This window comes from Podarcis gaigeae (assembly GCF_964106915.1).
Source record: "Podarcis gaigeae genome assembly, chromosome: 9".
Lineage (NCBI taxonomy): Eukaryota > Metazoa > Chordata > Lepidosauria > Squamata > Lacertidae > Podarcis > Podarcis gaigeae.
This window is the reverse complement of record NC_139685.1, coordinates 47,584,866-47,612,591: the sequence shown is the minus strand read 5'-3', so window position 1 is coordinate 47,612,591 and position 27,726 is coordinate 47,584,866. Positions and strand designations below refer to the sequence as shown.

General features: G+C 40.4%; 1 protein-coding gene across 4 annotated transcripts in view; it reads left to right on the top strand.

The window, feature by feature from the left end:
• PCDH10 (protocadherin 10) overlaps positions 1–8,873 on the top strand; it is a 51,587-nt gene extending 42,714 nt beyond the window's left edge. For all 4 annotated transcript variants that reach the window (XM_083755482.1, XM_083755480.1, XM_083755479.1 and 1 more), the window contains one exon: positions 6,230–8,873. In XM_083755482.1, the coding sequence (XP_083611608.1) occupies positions 6,230–6,249 (20 nt within the window). In that variant the 3' untranslated portion in view covers positions 6,250–8,873. The remainder of the gene's footprint in view (positions 1–6,229) is intronic.
• The last annotated feature ends 18,853 nt before the right edge of the window (positions 8,874–27,726 follow it).

Below are 27,726 nucleotides of genomic sequence, written 5' to 3'. Positions count from 1 at the left end.
TCTTCATATCTCCTGCTTTAACCACATGGCAATCCTTCTTTCCACATAACCTCTCTGACTCTATTTCCCCAACTGTAAAGTAAGGATAATAATACACGTTCAGACAGATATTTGTGCAGGCACATTTCTTTGCCTGCTGGAAAGTGAGACATTTAGGTCTGACCCCACCTTTGAGGCTGGTCATATTCTTCCACTTGAAGTTTGGAGTGGAAAAAAGCTCTCTTAAATTTTGTGGAAAGGAATTAATTCAGCAGGATATTGGCTAACTTTTGTTGTATGGTGAATTAAGAGTTTTTAAAATGGCAGAATTATTTTTTTATGAGGTGATTTAGAAACGGTCAGATAGAGGCATCGTTGTACTCTGAACTGCTGAATTTCCAAAACTGGAAGAATTTAAATACAAGTGTTTGTTTGTTTTTTTAATATAAATAACGGTTCAGTATCATCCCATTGATGGCCAAACTAATGAAGCAGTGAAGGAGTTTACAACAGATGAACATGGATCATATTTTTATATAGATAAATTTAGGCAGTTAAATTTAGGCAGTTTAATCAAGATTCCAAAGAGCATTTTTACTTATATGGAAGCCACAGGCAAACAGAGAGTCCTCAGAGACCAAGCAAAAAGGAAAATAAAATCCCAGCAGAAGTGTGTTATTACTCGAGGAAAAAAATCAATATTGATTAGACTCAGAAGGGACTTTTCTGACAACAGCTTATGTCTAAGAATCTCTTCTCCATGAATCCCCAAGATCTGCAGGGGTGGTGGTGTTTGTTATGATGGTTATGATGATAAAGGTAAATCAAAATCCTTAGATGAATGCCAGTTTATTCCCATTGGTCTAAATGGATTTAAATGTGCATACTTCAACTCCATTTGTTGTGTGAATCCCTCTACGCATCCTTCATTGGTTTAGTAAAACCAAATGGCTTTTTGTGCATGTGTATGGCTCTGACTGCCAAAACACTCCAGAATTTAGCAGTTGTTGCCTATGTATACATGCAGCAACTAAATGAATGGTAAACATCATGTTTCCTGGAACCAGTTGGTTTTGAGATAGTGATAATATTCAAAATGCATACCATTGACATCTGTTTCTTGCAATTGTAAGGAAATACTGGTTAATTGTTTTATCGTGATTTGACATTCTCAAACTATTTGTAATAATATTTCTTTTTCAAAGATTTTTGTGCAGATGCTTACATATATACGGTAATCATTCATTAACTGATGAAAAGCAAAGTGATATATTGAACACACTAAGTATTACATTTCATGTGGTTGTAGTTAGCAATGTGCAAGCTTCCCCAGACTTAGTTCAATCTGGATTTCACTAAAACACCTTAATTTGGACTTCATTACCATCAGGGACCCAGGAAGTTCTCTGCCACTAACCCCTACCCAGACAGCCTTTGCTCTTGTCTCTTCCCTTTCCAAACCAAACCTGCATAGTATTGCAGGATGGGTGTGCAGACATGGCCAGGTGCATTCATTACACTTCTGCTAAAGATACAGAGGCAATTACATCTCCCTTGCTTCCTGGTGGCTGTAGGTGCATTAGCCATTAAGGCCAACATGGAGACTCAGATGCAATTCCTTCCCTGCATTATTTGGTAAGCTTGGTTAGAGAAAGAAATAGGCAACAGTTATTGGCTTAAATGATGACAGCCAAGCCCATTACGAGCTAAGTGCAAACTTCAGGTGGTGGTGGGGTATTGGCTTGGTCTGTTATTGGCATTAGATGTCCCAAACTGGGAGAACTGATTCCCAACTCCCTTTCCCCATTTATGACCTTTTGGCAGCATCACTAATTGAAACTAACATTTCCACCGTATCTTACATTTACTTTTATTTGTTTTATTTATTTAATTTGTATACCATCCTTCATCTGAATATCTCAGGGTGGTTCACAGCAAAAACATGCAAGATGAAAACACATGTGTAGCTTATACTTGCATTTAATCAGATTTATACAGATACTGGTGATTCATGTACTTAATTAAGACCACATAAGTAATTAAGAACATTCACGTAATTAAGACCATATCATTTTACTCTGCCCCTACTACCAGGATGCTCGTGGAAAGATTATTGCCACATTGCTTAGAAGAATGTCCAGAAGTTCTAATTTGGAATTGTCTAGATTACTTCTAGAAGATGGAAAACCAGAGACTACAATATTAGTCACAAAATTTTGCACATCAGCCTATAAAATCAGTCACTCTTACCTACTGGATATATATAGACTTCCTATCTCTCTTTTAAATTATTAAGCCTTCAGTTTTACTTACTTACCTTTTTGTTTTACTTTATTTGATCCCTATTGGTACTTGTAGCATTAAATAGAGTATGCTGGTTTTTAACTAAATAATAATTTCTCTCTCTCTCTCTCTCTCTCTCTCTCTCTCTCATAATAAATCAGATACTGTTTCATACTGTCAGGATTCATAGAGTTTCTGAATTTTTCGAGATTCTCCCAGTTGTGGGGGAGCTGTTTATTTATAAGCAGCTCTTGCAGACTGGCAGAATGTTTAAATGCCCTAACCTTGTGGGCCGGGTTCAACTGCATGAGACTTTCAGCCCCTCTCTTCTTCCATGATACCAATTTTCACCGGAAAGACCCATACAATCAGGCCCCATCCATATGGTCAGGCTGGTTTCCAGAAGCCTTTTAATCATTCTCTGAACCATACAGCAGTTCCCACATGGATTGGATAATATTGTCCCTAATAGATACCTTTGTCTCAGCAAGCAAAGAATTCTGAGACTACACACTTTTTCTGGCTCTTTTGAGTGATTCACAATTCAGTCAAAACAAAAAAAAATTCCTTCCAGTAGCACCTTAAAGACCAACTAAGTCAGTTCTTGGTATGAGCTTTCGTGTGCATGCACACTTCTTCAGATACACAGAATGGTATACACAGAAAGGCCCAGCAGAGAATTTATTTCCTCAGACTTTTAAAGAAGAACAATCTGAGTGAGAGACTGCTGGTGTCCTTCTACCGAGGCTCCATAGAGAGCATTCTCACATACTGTATTTGTGCCTGGTTCTCCAGCTGTACAGCTAGGAAGAGGAAGGTGCTCCAGAAGGTCATAACCACAGCCCAAAGGATTATTGGTCATCCCCTCCCATCTTTGGAAGAACTGTACGGTTCCCGTTGTCTTAGGAAAGCAAACAATATCCTGCAGGATGCATCTCACCCGGGACACAGTCTGTTTGTACTACTGCCTTCTGGCAGGAGATACAGAAACATCAAGTCAAGGACAAATAGACTGAAAAATAGTTTCTATCCAAGAGCTGTGGCCTTCTTAAATGCAGTAACTCGATAGTGTGACCTGGGAGTTTGATGGGTGTGGGTGTGGGTGTGGCTGGAATGTGGTTTGTTTGGTTGTTGTTGTTGTGTTGCTTTTGTTGTTTTTAAGGGATGGCATCCAATTTCGTTGCACTTGTGCAATGTTGCACTTGTGTAATGACAATAAAGAATCTATCTATCTATCTATCTATCTATCTATCTAAAAATAAATAAATGCATATATGTAAATTTTATATACTGTCCTTTAGTAAAAAATAATCACAGGCTACATAAAAGTAAAATGCAAATAAAGACATAGGTAAAATAAACAAACAAGTATAAACATAATAGATACTAAAGCTGCATATTCTTTGGACTAAATATTATTCCAACCTTTTAGTGTGTTTTGTATAATTTTGCCATAGTTTCTTTTAAAATTATTGATAGGATCATATTTGTTTTTTTATTATTATTACAATTTATTACTTGCCTTTCACCCCAAGGTCCCAGGGTGGGTTACAACAATTAAAACACAATATCAAAATGTGTTTGAAACAAGTTAGGGTTCAAAGCAATTTAGGTTTACAACAAACTAGAGTGTTCAACAATATTTCTGAAAAAAGTTTTAATTTATTGCCATGTAGCAATGTTTTATTAAAGCAGTTATAGGGATTTCTTTGTATTTCCTTCCCTCATAATGAAGCTTTTTTTTTTTAACCCAACCTTAGAATCTGAAGACACTGAAACCTTGGAGGTTAAATTTCACCCCATAAAACATGTTAATGATGATTCTTCCATGTGGCCTTTGATAGTTTGATGGCAAACCGTGTATTGACACAAGTGTAATATTTTCAAAAAGAACACTTCAAGAGAGCAAGTTTCTTTCTCATCTTAGTTGCAGGCATGCGACTCAGATGAGAATTTGATTTGGTGTCTTTTCTGAATGCCGCTACAAATTGTTTGTTACCTTTGCTCCCAATTACAGTCAAAATAGCTGATGTCTAGTGCTAACAATACATGGCTTGCATAGCTGGCAGATTTGGATACCCGTCTGCTAATGCGCTGGCCCTTTTCACCTACAAAAAAGAAGGTCAATTTTCAGTATGACAGTAAATGCCTGGATTTGAATGGTGGGATTAGTGCAACATATTTTCGTTTTCTGTCAGTCCCAGAAAATACATATATCTGTTGGTGACTACGATAATGGTTCAATTAGAAAGGGAAGGAAAAACCAGTTTAAGATTGTTGTGGGATCTTTAGCTTTAGCAAATAGGAGAAAGGAGAAAGCAAATTGGTTTCAAAGTGATACTTTTATAATGCTATATTGAAGTGAAAGTGCGCTTCTTCATCATCCAAAATGTACAAAAAGCATTACTGAATCCTTGCCATGGCCTACCAGATTATTTATCGAAAAATAGAGTACCACAGAGCCTACAACAAGTGGAGTTTGTTCCTCAAGTCCAGTTGTTTCATTTGCATTCCCATATAATCCTACTGGCCATTTCACTAGGATTCCAGCAGTCATTTCCTGAACCAACGATTGTCAGTTTAGGAGAGACAGTGGCTCCCTGGCTCTGAAGTTATAGTATCCCACTATCAATCCCAGGTGACTCCAAGTACCTGAGATAGCAGAGAAAAGTTTGACTCGTAAATCCAGAAAGCTGCTATTGGTTAGCCAGCCAGTCCTAGGTCTAGTGTAGGCTCCTATACATATACCTGATATCACTTGAATTGGTGTTTTCAATGAATTTTTTTTAGTGTCTTCAAGGTGAATGTGGTTGATGTACAGTGGAACCTCGTATTACGTACCGTCCTCCTTGCGAACGCTTGCGGGTTACGAGCTCCGCTAACCTGGAAGTAGATGTTCCCGGTTGCAAACTTTGCCCCAGGATGCGAGCGGAAGTCATGCGGCAGCAGTGGGAAGCACCATTAGCGAAAGCGTGCCTCATATTATGAGCAATTTCGGCTTAAGAATGGACCTCTGGAACAAATTAAGTTCGTAACCAGAGATACTACTGTAAAAGCTTTCTCTAGCCTGGTTTGCACATAATGCTAAACTTTGTTTCTTTAAACTATGGTTTGTTTGGTTGTCCAAGCCCTGTCCAGCAACTTAACGAGGGTTTCTTTACTGTGAACAAACCACAGTATGAAGCCATGGTTTGTTGCTGGCATACAGACCGTAGTTTGCTTTAACTATTTCTTGGTGTTTTGTGCAAACCCAGTACACATCCTTAACCATAGTATGTTAGGCCACCCTATCCCAGACATGTAACCAAGCTATAAAGGCATGAAACAAGAGCATCTGGAATACAATAATGCAATCTTGGGATAAACAATCATGCAGAACTATCATGCAGAAATAGATGGTGACTGGAACAATACATTGTATAGATTGTCCGTGTTCTTCAGTCTAGATTACAATTCTACATAGGTAGCTATAACCAGGGCCACCAGAGAAGTCATAACAAGAAGTTGGGTTTCAGTAATGTAAAATCACAGTAATTCTTCTCTCTTAAATCCATAATTCAGCATGATCCTATACAAATCAAGAAATTTGTGATGCTTCAATATACTTGGGAGCAAACCCCCATGGAAATTGGACAGAATTTACCTAGATTTATGCTGCATGACCTGTTGATTTCAGTGGGGAAGAATAAAGCACATGCTCAAATATCTTCAGTTTTACAAATGGGACTTTAAAACACTGTAGTTTTGCTAAACCACATCCACTTTGTTGTAACAACTTTACTATTTGCCTATCAAAATGGAAAACTACTGAAAGAGAACATTAAAGCCCAGTTATCACTGCTACCTATGGAGTACTGAACTCTGCCCACTGATGTTTCTTCTATTTAATATAGAGCACCAGCTATGTGTTAACATGCCACAGAATTATTCTTTGTTTTCTCAGAAGTTTCTTTCTTTCCCCCCACAGCACGGAAAAGGATATGCTAGTCAATTCTACGGGACTTACCTGAAGCAGCATGATTTGCACAAAAGTCGACCAACAAAAGCATCAACTTTTCAACGTCATTATCTTGGCCATCCGATTCTGTGTAAAACTGAAGATTTACTGTGCTGTTGGAGACATCTTGGCCAATAATAGGACCTAATTGCTCTCAGCAGGCCTGAGAAATGAGTTGAAATGTATGGAACTGTAGAAACTTCAAGGGGCAACTGACTTTGCCTCCCTGATCAGTGTGTGCCTGTTTACAGCACTATATCGCTCTCTGTTTCTCTTTCTCTCTCCAAAATGTCACTGAGCCCTTTAGATGTTTATATTCGCCACAAGAAGCCAATCGTACAGATTTTAAAAAAGGAAACGTGCATTATAAATGCAATATCACTGTTTTAAACTTGACTGTTTTATATTATTTTTGTGTGATCAAGTGTCCCCCAGACTATTCCAACTTTACAAAAGAAATTGTGAATCATGTTCTTTTCACCTGTGGGTCATGGAAATGTTGTTAATCTGCAGACCCACAAAATATCAAAGACATTCTGTAGTTTATACACCGTGTTGCAAAGTGTTTACTGTACTATTTCAAAGCTTCTAAATAAATATAAAATATATATATTATATTACATATAATTTTCCGGGAAACGTGGTACCATTTAGTTGATTTTTAAATGAATTCATACAATCCGCACCATACACTAAAGCGAGAAGGTAATTCAGGGTCCTTAAATTATCCTTGCCTAAAAATAAAATAAATCTTTAATAATACTTCCCAAATTTTTGTACTTTGGTCAATCCTGTTTGTCCTTGTTAAAAAAAAAAAAGCTGTAAGCAACAACATTTTTTTCCTGAAAGTTGTACTGAATTTTCAATGCCAAAGATACAGCTGTCAATAATTATGAAAATGAGCACTGACTATGTACTATCGAAGTATATATATCAACCTCCATTATTTTGCTTCTATTTCTATGGTTTTTAATTTGGAATCAAAAAACTTTTTATAAAGGCTCTATAAACTCACATGTATATGTTGTTAAAGAGTACACTGGGTGTCTGTACATTTTGCAATGTAAGATATGATGTTAAGTGAAGATAACTATTTTAAGGCAATCTCCCCCCACACACATGCGCCACCAGACTCATAGCTGACAACATATATCATCCTTTAACCTTGTTTTGCACAAATACATCTTTTCATGCTGACTTGCAGTGGTTTTCAAAGAAAGACCAACCACAAAGTCATACATGTTGCCAAGCCATTAATTTGATTAATTTCTCTTTAACATAAAAGCGATTTGAAGTTAGGAATAGTCAGAACCAGCTTCAGTGGTAAGCAGGTTAGTCCTGCCTGTGTTATCGTTTTGTAGTTTGGATGGTTTGAAGCGTCTCAGAAAGGATATTTTTATCAGAAAAAGAATAAATTGTCAAAAATTCAAAATGCTACAAAGTAAAGGCTTCCTTTACTTTCATGGCCTCTGATTACAAGTACCATTGAAAAAAGAAAGGTCAAATATAGTGAGGTTTTTCGTTTGTTCTTTCTGTCGTAATGCTACTGTCTTTTTCTTTCTCTCTGATGACTACCTGTCAAATGTTCAGGAAAACAACAACCATAAAAGCATGTCTTGTGTTTCAGTTGGAGGTAATGGATGCAGTGCCCTTTTGAATGAAGGATAAGAATCCACTCTTTTTCTTTTGGAAGCTTTTGGTTCATACCCTAGGACCAAAAATTGCTTCCTTGCTGACAATGAATTCTCTTCACAGGGTATATATGACTCGGTATAAGTAAGGGTGGGGGGGAGTGAAAATACTATTACACTATTATTATTATTATTATTATTATTATTGAGTCTGTGTATACAGCAATGCACACATGAAGCTTCCCTGCAGGCAGACTTCCTCATTCACTTCTGTGGTGGGGGTAACTGTTTGCAAGCATATCTTTGTACTTCCAGGTGTGCAAGGGCATCAGAGTCCCAATAGCTGCAAATTGTTGCAGAGCAGACTGATACCAGTAGTAGCTACAAGAATTTATTCCGCCAATTATTTTCTGCCGTATTCCCATTGTGTGAATGGGAACTGCGTGTACAAAAGTTGTTGACTTATAAGCAATGTTAGTTTCCAAACTCGTAACGAAACGAAACAAAATATTCCTGCTAAATACTTTTAGTGCATATTTCTAAATTATTTATATATTGACAGGGATTTCTTGGGATCCATTTAACAATGTGTATTATATATGAATCACAGAAGAAGAAGAAAGCACACAAATTAACTATTAATTTGAGCAAACACAGCCGTAAATTCTTCTTTAGCTTTAGGTAATGGGAGTTCTGGTCACCTATATGCCTTGTTAAGTTTTATGGCGGGGAGGGGGGAATGGGCTATTAATAATGAAATGTGTGAAGAATATTTCATTTGAAGAAATCTGTCAACTTGAGAGTGCTTTTAAGGCAAGAAATGAAATGCCCCTCCTGGAACTGGTTTTGCTTTATTTTTATAGCCTCTCTATACAGAGGTGTATACTGTAAATTAGGGTTGTTTCTAGTCCTGTGGAGAAAAAAATATCACTTTTTCTTTTTCTTTTTTATAGACTATTAAAGGTGTTTTTATTTACTGAAAATCTCCCTCACATTTTGCCCGCAACTTTTTTGGGGAAAGTATTCATAATGCTGTTATTTCACCTGTCTTTTCTAGTGCATTTATTCCATCTCTCTCTATAATAGATTATGAGTAGAAGACATGGGCATGCATCAATTCATTTCATGCTTTCGCCTTTCCTTATTCTCCTGTTTCTGTATATGCTCAGTGCAACTGAGGTCAGTGGGAGACTTGTGCATGGAAACATGATCAAGCTGGGCTTTTAGATACCTAAACAGAAGATGCTAACTACTACAAAGGGGAATGGTTCAAGGACAACTTCCTTCCCCAACCTGGTTGCCTTCAGATGTTTTGGCCTAGGACTCCCATCAGCTCAAGCCAGCATGACCAATGGTCATTCATGGAAGATAAGTCTTGTAGTCCAACAGCGACTGGAGGGCATCTGGTTGTGGGGTAACCTGATCTACTACTGTCGGTGATTACTGTTTGTTACTACAAGGTGTCTTCTGGTATATGTCCCTAGCAGAGCGTTTTCTGGTATTTGTGGCCTGGTGGAAACTCAATCCTATGTTTTTAAAAACCAGTAGCACATTATGCAGGTGAAACAATTCACCACATGGACTGATGTGAGAAAATCTCTTCATTTTGAAGAAACAATTTTAGAAAAATTTGACCTGCTGGAGAAATTAAGCATATTCCTCTTGCTCAGCAGCAGCCAATGTGCTGACTTCCAGATCTATGGGATTTCAGCTCTAATAATCCTTGACCATTGGCTGCACAGGTTGGGTTAGAAGGAAGTCGTAGTCCAATTTCATCAGTAAAGCATCATGCTGGCCACCTCTGCTTTAGCTATTGGATAGACAAGAGTGTAAAATATTCAAATAACTTAACTACTAAGTTTGTTGACTTGATGCACTTTTGCTCTAGGCATAAAGGCAACTGGGATTTTTTTTCTTTTCTGATTTCCTTGTGAACCATCAAATGTGGAATTTCATTTTCTTTCAAGACTCCAAATTCTCTGCACTTTCACTCATCCAAAGACTCTTGGGAAACATTCACAGCAGCTTCCAATACAGTATGAGAAGTTGCTGTGAAAGATATAGAAGTTTCAGGTGTGATCCTAAAGGACTTATCCAACACAACTAAAACCAACATAATCTGCTTAAAGAGAATGGATCCTTCTAGCTTTCTGCATGCCAAATGCCTGCACAGGTATAGAATATCTGAGGTGGTACAAATGCAGTTCTGCAGCTGAAGCTAAGCAGGTTTAAGACTTGTAAGCTGCCTGATGGGAAACCACCCAAGTACAAGAGAAAAGTATGTTGTGGACTATTTGAAGGAACTACAGGATGTCAGTTTCTCAGGCATGGTAGACTTGCAGCAATGCAGCTGGGGGGCGGTATTGGAAATGCCAACATGCAGCTTCTTTTAGAATAGTTTGCATCCACTTATTAGATAGCATATCAATGTGTGTGTGTGGTTTGGATTTTTCATCAAAATTATATGAATGGGCCCCAAATCCCATAACAGAAGGGTGGTTTTAAAAGCCAATATATTTTATTTTGTTTTGTTTTTACTTTGAGGATCTTTCCTTAGAGTAAAAATAAACAATTTAAACAATTCCTTGCATTTCTGAACGATGTTTAAGTTTTCCAATATTGATGAAGTATGTAAAACGGCATTTAGTATTTCAGCCTCAGATTCACAAAGCTGCATATGGCACAGAACCTCAGCTTCCTCCTTTCAACAGCAGGCCCCTGATAGGATCTGCATTTGATCTGATCTGCATTGTCCAGCAAGATTCTCCTGCACCTTGCCAGAAATTTCACAGAAGCCTCCAATGCAATGTGAGGAGATTTCAGCTGTGAAAAATTGAGCAGGTCCAGGTTTAAAGCTTGAGTAGGTTGCCTTGAACCTGGCCAACACAATTGAATTATAATTGCTTTTGGTTATGTCACAGAGATTGTAAACAGATGCAGCCTGACATGTTAGGAACCCTGGAAAGCTGCCTTATAATGAATCAGATCATTAGTCCACCTAGCTCAGTGTTGTCTACACTGACTTGCAGTGGCTCTCCAGGTTTTCATCCTTTCCAAGCCCTACTTGAGATGCCAGGTAAAGACCCTTGGACCTTTAGCTTTCAAAGCCTCTGCTCTTAACACGGAGCTGTGGTCATTCACCGTAATGTTAAGTCAGTAGCAAGAGTTCTCATGGCAACATTTTCCAAACTATACTTTCTTTGCAATTTTTTTTTTAAATTTTGTTTAATATCATGGTTTTAATATCCAACAAATAGTTCAAATGTCCAACAAATAGATGGAAAACAAGATTTAGCCTTTTTATGTTACGTAGCTTAAGCTGCAACTGCAACCTCAGTTAATGGAGAACAATCCAACCACCATCACCACCACGTATTGGGTTGAGTAGAGGCAAGCTGGCTTCCAGATCTGTGGGCAGGCAGCACCCCACCAGTGGAAACCAGTGAAGAGGCCCCAAATGGGGCACTCTGGGGCAGGGAAGGGACTGAGCTGGCTGAGGACCTGCTGACTCCCAAGCCGGTCTCGCAGCTTTGAAAACTGACATTGGGCCCAGTGTGGACCCGATGGTCCTGCCTCACACATTCCATTGTGGCTCCCATAAGTAGAGTTGACACATGTCTTGTATAAAACAGGGTAGTCCCATATTTCAATGTAAAATGCTGTGTCCTGTATTGATACAGCTTTGTCCTGTATTTCAAGTCTCTTTCTCTGCCCAGTTAAGGATCCTCTCCAAATGCATGTGTTTGAAAACGTGTGTGAAAGGTCATGTCTTTAAGCTCTGGGTAGTCGAGCACAGACAGATTTACAAACTCATGTTTATGTGCGCATGTGTGCATGCGTGTGTGACAAATTCCAGAGGAGCCATCCTATTAGGCTGCAATAGATCTTAATGGATTGCTTTGAAGCCACCTCAGCACTAGAAGAAAAAAAAGATGTCCCGCCCTGTATTTTGCCAGAAGAAAGATGGCAGCCATACCCATGAGACTTCAGAAGCAGCTGTGGCTCCATCTCTCCCAAAAGGCACAAAGTCAGGGGTTGCAGGGAGTTTGGATTGCAGCCTAAATACAATTGAACACACTTCAATATACTTCTTGCTAAGCACAACCAAGCTTTTATTTAATTTATTTATTTTAGTTATTGCCCATCTACACATTCTTCTTCTTATTTAGGACTGTCTCACTCATGGTTCACACACACATGCAGCATATATAGGGAAGGATCTTAGCTTGGTGACAGAGCACGGGCTTTGCATACAAAAGTTTCCAGATTCATACCCTGGCAACAAGAAATATGCCTGTATGAAACCCTATAAAAATGCTGCCATTCAGTATGGACAGTAATGGGCTGGAAGCACCAATGATCTGATTTAACTGGCCCTTGCCATTATTCCATAAACATAAGGGCTCTGCTGGATCAGGTCAAAGACAAATTTGTCCAGCATACTATTCTCACAGTGACCAACCAGATGGTTTTAGAAAACCTGCATTCGGGACCTGAGTGTAGTAAAACTCTCCCCCACATGTGTTCCTTGCTATTTATTATATATTGCATCCCAACTGTGGAGGTAAAGCAACACCATTGTGGCAGGTGGTCTTCTAACACACTATGGAAAATTTGCAAAGTTTCCTGAAGGCCGCTACTGGCCAAGCGCCTTGATCCATCAGTTCATATCCAAGTGACCTGTTGCACACACAGATTCATCTACCTGCAGGACTCTTGTGAAAGCAACATGCACACATAGATTCCATTCTTGAAAGGAACAGCAAAGTCCTGGTTGTAGGCTTTACATGTGAGCCTCAGTGAAATGAAATACTGTTACATCCCAACAAAAGGTGTGATTCCCATTAATTTTGATGTGCCTTGGTCAACAGCAGCTTCTAATGGGTTGTGTTCACAATCCTGAAATTAATAATAAACTTGAGGGGTGGACCAAATGTATCTGGGAGTTGTGGATTAAATGGAGAGAAAAAAATGGTGTAATCTGTCCAGTATTCCAATAAGACTTCATATAACCAGGGATGGAAAATCTTTTCAAGAGCTCTCCCATCTTATCGTGCACCCCACATGTCTGCTAATATGCCTCTGGTATAAATGGAAGTGTGCACATAAATACTGTCTTCCTCTCGCACACAGTCCATTGCTGATTACCAGCAGGTGAGGCAGCCACCTCAGGTGGCAGGATCCACAAAGGCAGCACATCCGGTCTCCAAGGGATGCTGTTCCATAGTGGCAGCAACAACTGTGGGATGCTCCTTAGGTACCAAATCTGCCACTTCCTCAGCAGCTCTCTCCTGCAATGCCATCTGTACAGCAGGGATGTAGCTAGCTGCTCTGGCACTCACAGGAGCAGGGTGATCCAGACATGGGGGCGGGGCAAGCCACCCATGGGGGCGCTGCAGTGAGCTGCCCACGGAGTCTACCTGCCGTACGCAAGCCCAGCCCCACACTGCCGTTTTTAACAGCGTGGGGACTGAGCCACTGCGTCACTCCCAGGAGAGACGTGTGGCTCAGGCACACTGCAGGCCAGGACCCTTATGGTGTGCCATTTTGTCACCCCCCTCAGGGATGACACCCGGGGTGACCTGCACCCCCCGCACCTCCCGCAACCCCCTTCCTACACCCTTGTTGTACAGCAGCCTTTGGGTGAATAGGAGACACTGCTGGTCTCCCCCCACCCTTGTTCCCAACACGGATCTTTATTACCTCCTTGTTCCTGATGCAGATCTTCACGCACCCCTTCTTCACTGGCAGAAGCTGGCTTCATTTTGTTGTTCACAGCATCTGCCCAAATGTATTGGGCTGGCCCTAATTATCTGTGTCTTTGTACATGCTCTTCTGTGTCACATGCACAAGTATATTTTGACAGCTTTCTCAAATTGAAATTGTTTTAGCATTTGAGTTTGTTAATAAAGTCCATGAAACTGTGTGTCCTCTTATGGCAGTGATGGCCAAACTGGCCCTCCAGCTGTTTTCGGACTACAATTTCCATCATCCCTGACCACTGGTCCTGTTAGCTAGGAATGATGGGAATTGTAGTCTCCAAAAATCTGGAGGGCCAAGTTTGGCCATCACTGTCTTATGGGCATATAAATCAATGGTCTCTGTGTACAGTTCTCTTCAATGACTTCAAAGGTAGAAATGATATACACTTTTAAGAATAAGTATGAGCAGGGACAATGCATTTTTCCATGGGATAGTTATATTGTTATATTGTCATTTCTGGCTTATTAGGTCAAGGGTCTACTGAAAACAAGCAGTTAATCTAGTGTAATCTCATCAACAATGGAATTCTTTATTTAGATGATGTTTGTTTTTTTAGGATCTAGGTTACTGAGATGAAATAGAACTGAGGTCTCTGTAAAATATCAATTGTAAGAAATCATGTTCCACTGTTTCAATTTAGCCAGAGTTTTATCCTAAACCAGGGGTGGGGAACTTGTGACTGTTCAGATGTTTTAGGACTCCAATTTCCATTAGCCACAGCCAGTATGGCTAATGGTCAAGGATGATGGGAGCTCTAGTTCAACATCTGGAGGGACCCAGGTTCCTAATCTCTGTCCTAAGCATTCTGAATCACAGTGAACCAGCAATGACGGCTGTGCACACAATCATTTTCCCCCAGCAAGCTCACTGTGGTCCTACAGATAACCAGAGTGCATGGTGTATATGTATATGGGTGGGGGGGGCAGATAATGGGTGTTTCTGTTATGTTTTTCTTTATTACCAGAAATTAGAAGTTTTTGTATGTTCCTCCATGTAGATAGAAACAGTCTCAAGATACATTAAAACCATGGGCCACAGGAATTTCAGGCTGCTTATAATGTTCACCTGCATCACATAGACACTATCTATCTATCTATGCCTGTTCTCCTGAGTGTTCTCAATACATTGCTTATTTTTGCTTCTGGCTTCAGCTCCTGATGCTATGCCAGAGCTGCTCTAGAGGGGTCCCTGGACCCACAAGGAGCTGCACCTGGGAAATTGAGGGGTAGTGGGACATGCACATGTAGAAGCCATATTACATTTATTTGGTTCTATATTAATATTTCCTCCCCTAGATTAATCTCTGTCCTGACCCTAGGGGCTACTTCACACATGACCAATTTACTAACTGGAAAGTACATCTGTGTAGGAAGAAGCATGTTAGGCCTATGGAGGTGGCTATGCATTATAATGAGTAACAGATTATTCCCTGCACAGATCTTCCTTATGAGCGTTTAGAGTATTAGCAAAGAGTATGTGTGATGTTTGTATATTTCTCTGTTTGGCTGCATATATAACGTATATCAGAAAAGACATATGTATGCATATTTTTCTTATTACACATAAGTAACATCTGTGCAGGAAATCTGTTAGGTTTGAAGCATCCCTAAGGTTTGCAGTGAAAGAACAAAATGTTTGAACTGTGGTATACAGACAGTTGCACAGTTTTATGTATGTGTTGACGTTGCAGGAATGAGTTACCAATATTTCAGAGAGAAAGCACCAGGGAATTTTTTTAGGATCCGGGGTCAGAGGAACTATTTTCAAAATTCAATAATTTGGGCCAATAGAAACACATCTGCCTTAGTTTGCAGATTGTCTAAAATAGTATTTTTAAATAAAAATCTCCATGTCATTGTGGAAGTGCTGTTGCCAGGAATAAAGATAGCACTTCATTATGCCAGCATTAATCCACTTCGAACAGCTTTTTGAGACTTGACAGTACTGTTTGTTGGTTTCTTCACAACATAATCCAGTCCAGGTCTGCTCCAACTGAAGTCCTATTGAATTTCAAGGGAATTACTCCAAGGTAAATGGCATAGGCTTGCAGCCTAAAGTAGAGCACAGGCTTTTAAATTAGCATAGAGCTGAATGTATTGTGGTCACATCACCTTTAGCTTTATTTCTTGGTGTGATTGATTGCACAGTTTTAACTTTTTATTAAGATTGGATTGTTCTCACTGTGAGTGTTAATGGGCAAGTGTCTGTTGATGTGCAGAGGAGAAGAAATGAGTGTCTATCTCTCTGCGGGTGCTCACCTTATGCAGCTCCCAAGCTTCTCCCCAGGAATGTTTAAGTTATGTGAAAGGGACTTGCTAACTAATTCTTCTCAGAGCTTAGAGCATATTTAACATACTGTGTGCACTGTGTGCTGTTAAAATATGTAAACTCAAAAACACACAAGTTCAGTGTGCAATTCCCACAATCATATTTTATTCAGATTCATTCACCTTCCCTGAAATGATTAAAACAGTGTGTGTGTGTGTGTGTGTGTGTGTGTGTGTGTATGACTATGACTGAAGATCATTTTTTCCTTAGACAAAGCTAAACTATGCTTTTCCACCTGGGAACAGTATGAGTCGAGAACAAGTTCGAGAAAAGCTTTGTGGCTGGTTTTGTTCTGCTAATGGCTGATGGATAAGAGACATTATGATGATGGTATTGTCAGGATTCCGGCCATGAAGGCTGAGACAAAATATGGATTCAGACTGCAGATTAAGTCCAAGTTATCAATCCATTGGGTTAACAGGGTCATGATATGCACAAGAAATGCATTTGGATTGCCTCTGTGAAGTTCTGAGCAAGAGTCATCTGCCCAGAGCCAATCTAGACAGCACAATTTGCAAGTTTGAAATATACATTTTGGACAAGGCTTGAGTTTGAGGCCAAGGTTTCTACCAATGGGTTAGAAACTGAAGATTCAACTGAGTTGGGTAATTATACAAAGTTGCCTTGCCACAGAGATGCATGATTGTTTAGACAACCAGACTAGTAAAGCTAGACAAGATAGCACTATGACAAATCTACCTTTCTCCATGTTTGTTGTGCAATGATCAGTTTCTTAGGCCAGGAATTCAAAAAGATTTCAGTTCCACAGATACCTACCTCTGATTATGTTCATACATCCTTCACTCAGCTGCTGCTAAATAAAGCTTGTGAAATCAGAAAAGCAAAGCACCAGTATTCTTCCACCCTAGCTCAGGGATGGGGAATGTGGCTTTAGACTCCAACCCCCCTGGCCTTATCCAGCAAGCCCAATGTTCAGGGATGATGGAAGTTGCAGTTCAGCACCATATTGAAAGCTACCAGTTCACCATCACTGATCTAGCTGTTCTAATGGTTTCCATTATTTGTGCCTGAACTGTATTAGAAGACAATCTAAAATCCATGAATTATATAGGCATAGTGATAAACTTGCCAAGGAACTAACTGTATGGTGCCATATAGTAGCACACTGTGTGGAAACAAATGTAGCACTAAACTGTATAGTAACAAGTGAAGTTAACCATTTGTTCGGGTTTTGTTGACTTCCCTAGGTACTATTAGCTGCCATATGTAGGCTTTTGCTTATCAGCAATGAAAACATCATTAAAAAACAAAAAGTTAGCCTACCAAACAATCTGTGGAGTTTGAAACAGTTGCATAAAATAGAGAATGCAAGAGAAGATGCCCAACTATCATCCTGATAGGTTATTCTGAAAGACAATTGTCCAGACATTCTAGAAGATAATTGCAAATAGACTAGTTAGAAAATGGTAGTAACAGTGCAAGCCTATGCATGTCTCCTCAAAAGTAAATGCTATTGAGTTCGGTGGGATTAGCTCACATCATGTAAGCATTTATAAAATCGCAGCCTTGAGGTGATAGGGGAGGCTTGGAATAGAGGAGTGTAGCATGGACCAAAATTTCTAATGCAATCTTGGGAACAGAAATATTTCTTTTAAAATACTTAAGCATTATTGTTTTATGACCCACTTATTGGGAATTGCTCTTCCATGGAGAATAATAATTCCAGGCCATATTGCAGATGCAGCTCCAGTTACTTTCACCTTTTAGAACAGCATGGACAGATACTGAGTCAGTAAAAGCAAAGCAATAAAATATTCCACTAGAGGACAAAACAGCAATGACCATAAAGAACTTATGACTGCTATATACTGTTTTGAAAGTGTGGACATTAAAGGCAGATGAGATTTTGTTTGCTTTTGTTTTGTAGCTGTTGGGTTTCAGCATTTAATTTTTATTTTTCTACCTGTTCTTTCTTTTTCTGCTCCCCAGTTTCTATCTATGAGTGATTCCCCCCCAAAAAACCATTTTTAAATAAATAAATAAATAAATAAATAAATAAATAAATAAATGGTTATATTATTTTCACATTTCCCATTAGAATATATCTCTAAGCAGTGCCAATATAATATCATATAACATGATCTATTTTGACTAAATTGTCTATTCCAAAACTTTAGAAATAAATTTCAATTATTTGTTAATCAAGTTCTAGCCTTCATGCATGGTGCACCACAATAAAAGGTTAAGTAAAGGTAAAGGACCCCTGGACGGTTAAGTCCAGTCAAAAGCAACTAAGGGGTTGCGGCGCTCATCTAGCTTTCAGGCTGAGGTTTGTCTACAGACGGCTTTCCGGGTCATGGTGCAACAGAACCGCTTCTGGTGCAACAAAATACCATGATAGAAACCAGAATACACGGAAACACCATTTATCTTCCCGCCGCAGCGGTACCCATTTATTTACTTGCACTGCTAGGTTGGCAGGAGCTGGGACAGAGCAACAGGAGCTCACTCCATCATGGGGATTTGAACTGCTGACCTTCTGATTGGCAAGCCCTAGAGGCTCAATGGTTTAGACCACAGCACCACCCGCACCCCACATTACCCTCAGCCAATCATCAATAGAGAGCTCCTTCCCTTTTCCATCTAGTCCTTGCCATTATAAGAGAATCAATCAATCAATCACACATTCTCTGCAGTCCTTGTATCATTTTAAATACACCCAATAAAACCAGTACAATATTGGGAGAAGCTCTCATTTAGTGGTTTACTTTATCACGTCCTTCTGCAAAAGAATCTTTCCAAAATGAGTCCTTCCATTTCAGTTTTCGAATTGTAACATTTCAACAAGATTGTCTTTTGTGACTTGTTATAAGCTGCTTCAGGGAATCTGGCCAGGAAGCACTACAGATTTTTATAACCATCCAAACAGCCAAGTAAGTAGACAAGCAGGTAAATAAACCAACAAATAATATACCTTAAAAGATGGCAGCAAAATTGCTATATAATTTGTCCCTGTCCCCCCAACATCCATCTGTTAAAAACATACATTAGGCTGCAAGCTGGTGGTCTTCAGGAGGGCATCCCAGGGACACAGGATTCTTCAGATCTCCCTCTTTGAAGGTGTAGAAAGGGGTCGGATCTTAGAGAGGGAGGTCTAAATTTGCAGACCTCAGCTGTAAAGCTGTGTCAGGCTCTGATGTTGCAGAAGGCAAAAAGGTGGGTGTTTTGCGGGCATGCCAGAAGTTGCTGTGAGTACATAGGATCCAAATGTTCCCATAAGGGGTGGGGGTGAGATTATGCCAGCCCTGGAGATGGGTAGAGAAAGGGCTCATTTGTATATTCTTGTAGAAATGGGGGGAAAACCCCCACAAGATTCCCATCTTCATAATATCCTAACTTTGATGTGTGTGTGTGTGTGTGTGTGTGTGTGTGTGTGTGTTGACCCCTCCTTTCCTCTCATCTCTGCTTCTCTCGCACTGTTTATTGAAGCTAACCTAAGCAGTTTTTCTCCAGGGAAAAACCAAAAGGTGTTGATTTCCTCCTGTTTTTAGGCTGGGTACCTTTCAGCATGCTCATTCCCACCTGCAGGAGCTGTTAGCACTTCAGTGGAAACCATCTCTGTGTGACTGCTTGTCACTCTTCAAGGGAGTGCTCTCCTTTTGTTCCCTGCCTTCCCTCTTTTAGATCATTTCCCCCCAGATTTCTCAATATTTAATAAATACATAATCAAGAAAATACTTTCATCTATTCATTAGATTTTTGTAATGCCTCTGGAAATGACTTCTCCCTTTGCATAAACTTGTCAGCAAATCTGTTTACATCATTCACAAGGAAAACAAAGCCTCTTTTATTTATTTTCCAGTTCAGAAACACTTTATGAGATGGGTTGCACTTTTTTCATGGGTAATAATTTTTTCTGCTTGTATTCACTCTAGTACTACGAGCCATGCTGTACCTGGTAGCAAGGAATTCTTTTCTTAGGTGAGAGAAATAGAAGCATGCAGAACCAGATTTTAAATGATTGTATGGCAGGGGCAGAAAACCTTTTTGGCTCTGTAGGTCAGATCCTTATCCAGTCACAGCCTTGTGGCTCAAATTTAACAGGTGGGCAGAGCTGATAGGTGGTAGAGTAGAAAGATGCTTTCTGCTTTTCCCCTGGGAGTTTGCTTGAACAGCTGGTGCAGCAGGCTTCATTCCACTGTCAAAGCATGATTGGGAGTGCCTTTTAGGGCTTCCAAGTACATGTGAATAAATGTATAAGTCTACAGCTCTACTACTTGTGTACACAGGTACACAGATTGTACACCTGTTGAATGTAATGTGTAAAAACCCAAGCATGTTTTATAGTCCATGCTCCCAAACCAGATTATTTTGGGGGTTCAAACCATACACAGAGTTCCTGTAGGAGCAGGATTTTCCACTCAGATCAGTGGAGGAGGAAGTTCCCAGGGAGAGGCTTTTTTCTGGGGTGACGCAGGGGTACACATACCCCTAAACATTTTGTGAATCTAAGTTTGGCCTCATTGAGGGGCAGTATTTCAATATGAGTAGGAAAATGAAAGTACCCCTCAACATTTTTAAAGAAAAAAGCACTGCTTGTAAGCATGCTCAAAGCTGGGGGGGGGGGGGGACAGCATACCTGCTCTGCACTTACCACATGGCAGCTACGTTTTAATAATATCTCGAGAGGACTATAATCTTCCTAAGTGGGTTAGTGCCGCATGGTGAAAGGGAAAAAGTGCCCCTGAAAAGGCAACTAACAGAAGTAACCAAGTCTAGCTGTAAACACATAAAAACAACAACAACAATGTATATTTGTATGCCCCACTCAGGGGGCACTTCACTGCCCCCTTTCATTTTGTCAGCAAACAATCACCACAACACTAGTAGCAATATCAACCTGGTAATAAACACTAGTGTAAATGCAGTGCTATCGTGGCATGATCAAGGAGGGGCCTGTTGCCCAAACATCCACATGAAGTCAAAGGGAAATTAACTCAGGGAGTCAATAGCTGTACTGGTTTGGAGTGAAAGTGGGCAAGGTGCTCTTTGGGCATCCTCTCTACCCTCTCCTGTCCCATCATGTCCCACCCTGACTGCTCTGCTGCTGCCACCTGGTTGCTTCCTTCCCACAGCTTCCCAGGTAGTGATGTGAAATGAGAATCAGATTCTTTTTGTCCATATTCCTTTTTTCCAAGAAACAGCTATTTAGGAGGCTGCACTCCTCAGCAAAGTTCCTGCTGTTGAGGATCCAGCTGTGCCAAACACCTTCCTTTACCTGTGGTGCCACTGGCATGCAGCGACAGCATTTTGCTGTGTAGTCAGGGGCGTCTTACCCATAGAGGCTAGTGGCACAGGGCGCCAGGGCACCAAGTTCTGGAGGGCACCAGGGAAGAGGCGGAGGCTGGATACAGCACCTCACGGCATCAGCTCGCTGCCCTCGCCGCGCCCGGAGCCTTCATCTGCCGTGGCCACCATGGCACGAAACGGCCAGATGAGCCGGGAGGTGCAGTGTCCAGCCTCTGCCTCTTCCCCACCAGAGGAGCCGCCCTCCAGCTGCTGCCTGCCTCCACCAGCCCCACCAGCAGCACCATCCTCCCTAAAAAACCTAAAAACGGGGGGGCGGTGCTGGAGGGAGCTTTGCACCAGGGCACTGGATATGCTTAAAACAGCCCTGTGTGTAGTGCACAAACCTGGCTAAATGTTTAAGGAAGATATGTAGCAGCCATTGACATCAGCCCTGGTGCACCATTTTCTGATCCCAATGGTGATGTCACATTGTTTGCTCTATGAGCCTCTGCTGTTGCCTCCTCTGAGAGTCATTTGGCACCCTTGCATTGCGGGGCCCTGGACTTCTGTCCAACTCTAACAGAGCCATTGGACAGAATATTGTGCTTGCTTCCCCCCTGCCTGCTTGGAGCTACAGCTACAGTGAAAGATTCTTCTCCTTCTTGGCCAGTTCTACATCCTTTGTATATAATGCCAAGGCCCAGCCTGATTAAGGAATCAGGAATTAACTCCAGTTTCCCCCTGGGTTTGCCCCACCCATAAGCTTCGGGGAATTAAATCAGGCTCGTCCAGTTGGTCAGTTATTGCCTGCTCTATAGGACACAAATCACAAGGCAGCTTCTCCATAGATCTAGCTGGAATGTAACTGGAATCAGTTTCCAGCCTGCCAAAGAAGACTGATGTAAACTGTGTTTCAACAGAAAACGTTTTTCAGCGATGTGCATGTGTGCAATAATGCATTTTGTATTTTAAAAAGTCATCCTCAATAACTGCAGTGCACATAGTCTGAAAACACACACACTACAACTATCAATTAGGAGGTGATGGGCAAACAAAAGTGCTTCATGATAACCCACTAGAAGCCAGAGCCTATAGTGGAACTACTAAAGACTTTTTCAATTAGCGTTAAAACATTTAATGTTAATCCTGAGGGTTTTAAAATGACTTTAAAAAGTCACTCCCCAATAGCATCGAGAGCTTTAAATCAACAATGCAAAATCAACTAGTTACTGCACTTACTAGCTTGGAACAAAACACAGCAGTGATTATATTCCTTTAATTGTCCTTAAAGTCATTATTACATATGCAAGTACAATTTTCTGCTCTCCAGAGTCATTCCCTCATTACACTTTGTGATTCACCAAATTACACTATTGTGAATAGTGCCTGAAACCAGTGTCCAAATAGTATCAGGGAACTGCTGGGCTCCTTTTGCTGAGGTCAATTTAATTACATTGTGCATGACAGCTACCATGCCATTTGGGTATTGCCTTTGCCACCAGCAATTGACACCTGAGTGTTAATGAGCTAGTAATTAAGAGCTGGCACAGGCAGGCACATTTTCATGTTGGAGACTGGGATCACCATGTGCTGCATCACGTTTGTGCTAACAGCCTTCAGTTATATAGTTCCTGGAATATACAAGGTTTGTGACATATAAACATATTTCATTTGCAAAGCCTGCTTTTCTGACGGTCAGACTAAACAATTCTGTGCCTCCCATGAGAAATAGAACCATCATAAACATTTTCTGAGCACTGGATTATTTTGCTTGGTTTTGATTTTTCTCATCTTTGCATTTTAAAGCTTGTTTAAAGGTTAATGGCTTCAGATGATAATCTACCCCAAAGGCTTAATTAATATTGGATGCCCCCTGTGCCAGATTCTGCTCAGTGCCAGAAAGAGACCCAGGTCTCGGGTCATAATAAAATCACTCCACAATTAGACAGAACCAACAGACATCAAACGAGACAGAGTTAATGCCCTTTCTCCTTTGCATGATCACGGACAGATGTCTTCTGCTGGGGTTGTACAAGGCCTAAACCAACTGCAAAACAGGCTCAGAGGCTCCTCCCAAAAAGAATGCTAAAAATAGCTCTCAGAAATGACAGTCAACATATATTACAGCTCATCAACGCATTTCAGAACAGAGGTTCAAGAGCAATCCGCAACTTTCAGATTCTATAAAAATGTGAAATAGCTGTTTTGAATGATCCTTACCAATAAGGGGGAGGGATCATTGAGAGTAAAACTAAAACACTAGCACATTTGCAAGGTGGGAAAACTTCTAGACGGGTCCAGTCCCTACTGCACTAGTTTTCTACTGCTAAGGGAAAATTGTTTTTTTTCCAAAAAGAAAGAAATGCATGTCATACTAGGGTACTTGCAATCTGAAGTTCTACCTGTCATTCTGATACCTCAAAATCCTACCTCTTCATTCCCACTTTATTCTGTTGCATTCACAAACCAGGCTTTCTAGCAAGAGTAGGGACTTTCAGGTCTGCCAGACCTCTATTCAGCCCATATGATTCTCCCCAGGCTGCACGCCTTCTTGACCCTGCTCTCACCCTCCTTAAGTACTTTTGCTTTGTGGCAATGTGTCTTTGAGGTGTGATACTGCTGCTTGGTTGCTTGGATGCCGGATGGAAAGATGTAGGTGGTTATAGAAACATTTGATTTTTGCATGGGTGGGGTGTAGCATACTATGCAAAGCTAAAATTCACATCTATAGATCTGCCTATTCTTGTCTCCAACCACACTGAAAACAATGCCAGTGTAATTAGCTTCAACATCTTTTCCATATTCTTATTAAAGAGGAGAAAGAGAACTTACTATTTTCTGCTATATTAATATTTTGTTCTGCTCATAGAAATTGAAGCCCTTTATATATTATAATGGGGCAGGACTCTCAGATGCAGATATTTAAAACATTTAGGTACCTATATCTACATTCTAGGGCATTCCACAATTAAAACACAATAAAGTATAGTGTAATGTACTCAGCAGAATAAAAGCAAGACTATACCACATGTTAGAATTATAAATGTAAGGTTACCAGGTTTTGCCTGGTACTGAAAAGAACAATATTAGTTCTAGGCAGGTCTCTTTGGGGAGGAAATTCCAAAATTGAAAAGGCCCTTTACTAGCATCCACCCTACTTCTGGAAGAAGCAGCACACAAAGGAGGATCTCAGCAGGTGATCTGAAAGCAGGTGAGAACAGAAGGCAGATCGGATTACGGTAGTTGGTAGATTTGTAGTAGTTTGCCAAGGATTTCATATTCTTAATTGTTTAACAATAGTTGACTTGGGGGAAATGATTTCCACTGTCCCTAAATTATACTGCTGAAATGAAGGATTCTTGCTGGTAACAAGGAGGAGATTTTTGTACAGAAGGATGTTGAGGTCAGGTTAGCTCTACTAGGACTTGTAGCAAACTCATGGATGGAGAATTCTTTAATTGTAAGCTTGCTTCTATTGTACCATGCTCTGATTGGTGGATCTTGAGGTTTTAGTAGCAAACACACACACAGCAGATCACACAAGCCCAAAGCCTGTCCAAGCCTGTAAACCATGGAATGTAATAGCCTAGCAGCTCAGTTCATGTAAAACAAAGCCTGCTTATTTTACATGAAATGGAAAGAAAATATTTGCTAATGCTAGATGACATTGACCAGACTAAAAACACTTAGGGGTTTTTGAAATATTAAGTGCTTTTAAATAAATAAAAAAATAAAGCCAAAAGCAAGGTTGGGGCCCTAGATCAAACCTGAGGTGAAAATGAGGTTCTCAAGTCATACGATAGGTTGCCTGTCTCCTAATCCAGTATGCTGGAATGCCATTATAAAATGTGCTGCTACTATAAAATGTGGGGTGTTCCTCTACTTCTGATAGCATATATATATAGTAAAGGCAAGTTTACTATAAAATGTGCAGCTGCTACTATAAAATGTGGGGTGTTCCTCTACTTCTGATAGCATATATATATAGTAAAGGCAAGTTTAAAATGTATTATTTATTAAAATTATCAACAAGACTTAAATCACAAGAATATGTGCTCCTTAGTATGGATGTGTACTAGCAATTCTTAAATAACTCTAGCTTGATCACATTACTCTTTAGCCTCCCTTCAGGAGACCTAACAATATCTCAACGGGGTGGGGGTGGGTATCCCATTTAGGATCTCTAACAGAACCCCTCCATTCTCATTCTCATCTAATGCTAACAAGTATGCCTTGCAGCATGCCCTGAAGGTCAATAAACTAGCACAAACCAAGGGAGAGATTGAGTTTGGGGGCCCCATTACAGCTCCCTTTTTATGTCAGAAGACTGACTCAAGGCAGTGGCTTAGCAAATCTCCCAGTCACTTTACAAACCCACATTCACCCCATCAGATGAAAAATGCATTAACTTTATTGAATCTTTAGTTTTGGGATTTACTTCTCATTTCTCATTTTCATCTTTGGGAAGAGTTTGCTTTTCGACTGAAGCCTCTGTAGGACATCCAGCCTTTTATATGCAGATTGGTATAATTATCCTTTGAAATTCTCTCAATTCCCAGTGGCTTAAACTGAGAACATGAAAGGGCAAATGTTATCCTGAGCTGAAGGATGGGGGGGGGGGGAGGGAAGTGGCACATACATCAATCCAAGATGAGATACAGAAATGAACAGCTCTTCTTTACCCAGCAATGGCAGCTTTTGACAGATTATTGAAGGAGCTATACAATCACAAAGGTTGTCTTGAGTAGCACACACTCGCACACAGAAAACACCCCTCTGCCTATGGATAGCCTTACCAATTTTTATCTTGTCTTTTTTGTACCAGAAGGTGAATGGATGTTTAGTGAAACAAGAATAATAAAACAAGTCCACTCCCTTTGATCTTCTCCCACATGTTTAGCTTTCTTCCCTTAAGAATGGCCCCTGGCCCCAGGGGGGAATTCAGGCCTGGTGGTCTGGTGATAGAATCATCTAGCTAAGCTGTCAAGCAAGGAATGGCATCTCCACTTGGGCTTCCATCTGGGGACTGAGAGAGAAGCTCCAGAGCCAAGGCTTCATGTCCATTGAGATCCACATGACAGACATCTGGCTCCCCAGCTCAGAGGGGCGAGATAGTTGTTCTGCTGTCACATATATCAAGCATCTGTTTAATGCATCCAGACTTGCAACAACATAAAAAAGGGAACAGAATACAACAAAGGCAATTTATGCCTCTTGAAAACGTAAATAGTTCTGGCTATTTAGGTTAGCCGGGACAAATGTTGCATTCCTCTTTTACAGAAGTGTTGAGGGGAATAGCTTTCTGATGGTAAGAATGGTTCAACAGTGGAACAGACTCCCTTGGAAGGTGGTGGACTCTCCTTCACTGGAGGTTTTTAAGCGGAAGTTTGATGGCCTCCTGTCATGTATGAACTAGCTGAGATTCCAGCATTGCAGGAGGATGGACTAGAAGAGCTTTTGGGTCCCTTCCAATGCTACAGTTCTATGATTCTGTGAAACGACAGAGATTAGTTGACTCTACCCTGACACAACAGTGTCCAATGCCACTTAGCAGCTAAAGTACATAATGGCACTTATCAGCACAGGATGTTTTGAAATAAATTAAATTAAAAATAATATGTGCATAAGCTCTAGGCTGCAGCCTAAAGCATTGGCTACCAAGAAGAGGCAGATGGATTGCACAGGTGGGACATGCTTTTGCATGCATCTAGATGCTTTGGTTCACATGTAATGGAAGGAGGTTAGGCGCATCAGAAACGTGCTATCACTCACCACCATGTATAAAGCCAGAGCTCTGTCGCCTACAGTGAAATCCTATGCATGTCTACTCAAGAGTAAGTTTCATTGTGTTCATAGGGAAAGGGTACATAGGGATGCAGGCTTAGTTTTCCAAGAATAACCCACATTAACTTCAGTTTTCTTTTAAAATGCTTTGGTCATGATCTTCAAAATGCTTTGCCTGCCTGAGACCCATGCATTTTGATGGGAAGTGAACCAGTGTCACATTTTCGAAGGGAATGTTTTAACAATCGTAGGACTCAGTGACATGACCTGAATAAATAAGCAAGGCCATAAATAAATATTTTGCTGGAGTCTGTGTATTATTTGGGCAGGTGTCATAGAAACTGGAATGGGGACAGTCTGATCATTTCACTGTTGAATTTTTTTTATCTTTGGATAATGAATGAAACCATTATGCTGCTTATTATCAATTCCCTGTGATATCCAGACCAGAAGGTCCCTCCTGTGTTGAGAACAACCTGATTAACTCAAGGTGTGTTAGCTTGAGAGCAAAGTCAAGTGTTTTGAATGCAAGGAATGAAATTATTAACACAGACTTATAAACCAGAAGTGTGAAAAGAGAGAAAGCTGAATAAATGCCAATTAAAAAGTAGCCACTCATGTCGAGTCATACTGTGTTTTTCCGTACAGGTTTGCTGAAATGAAGGCATAAATATACTATGAAGTGTTCAGGGATCACTATGTCAGCGGGGA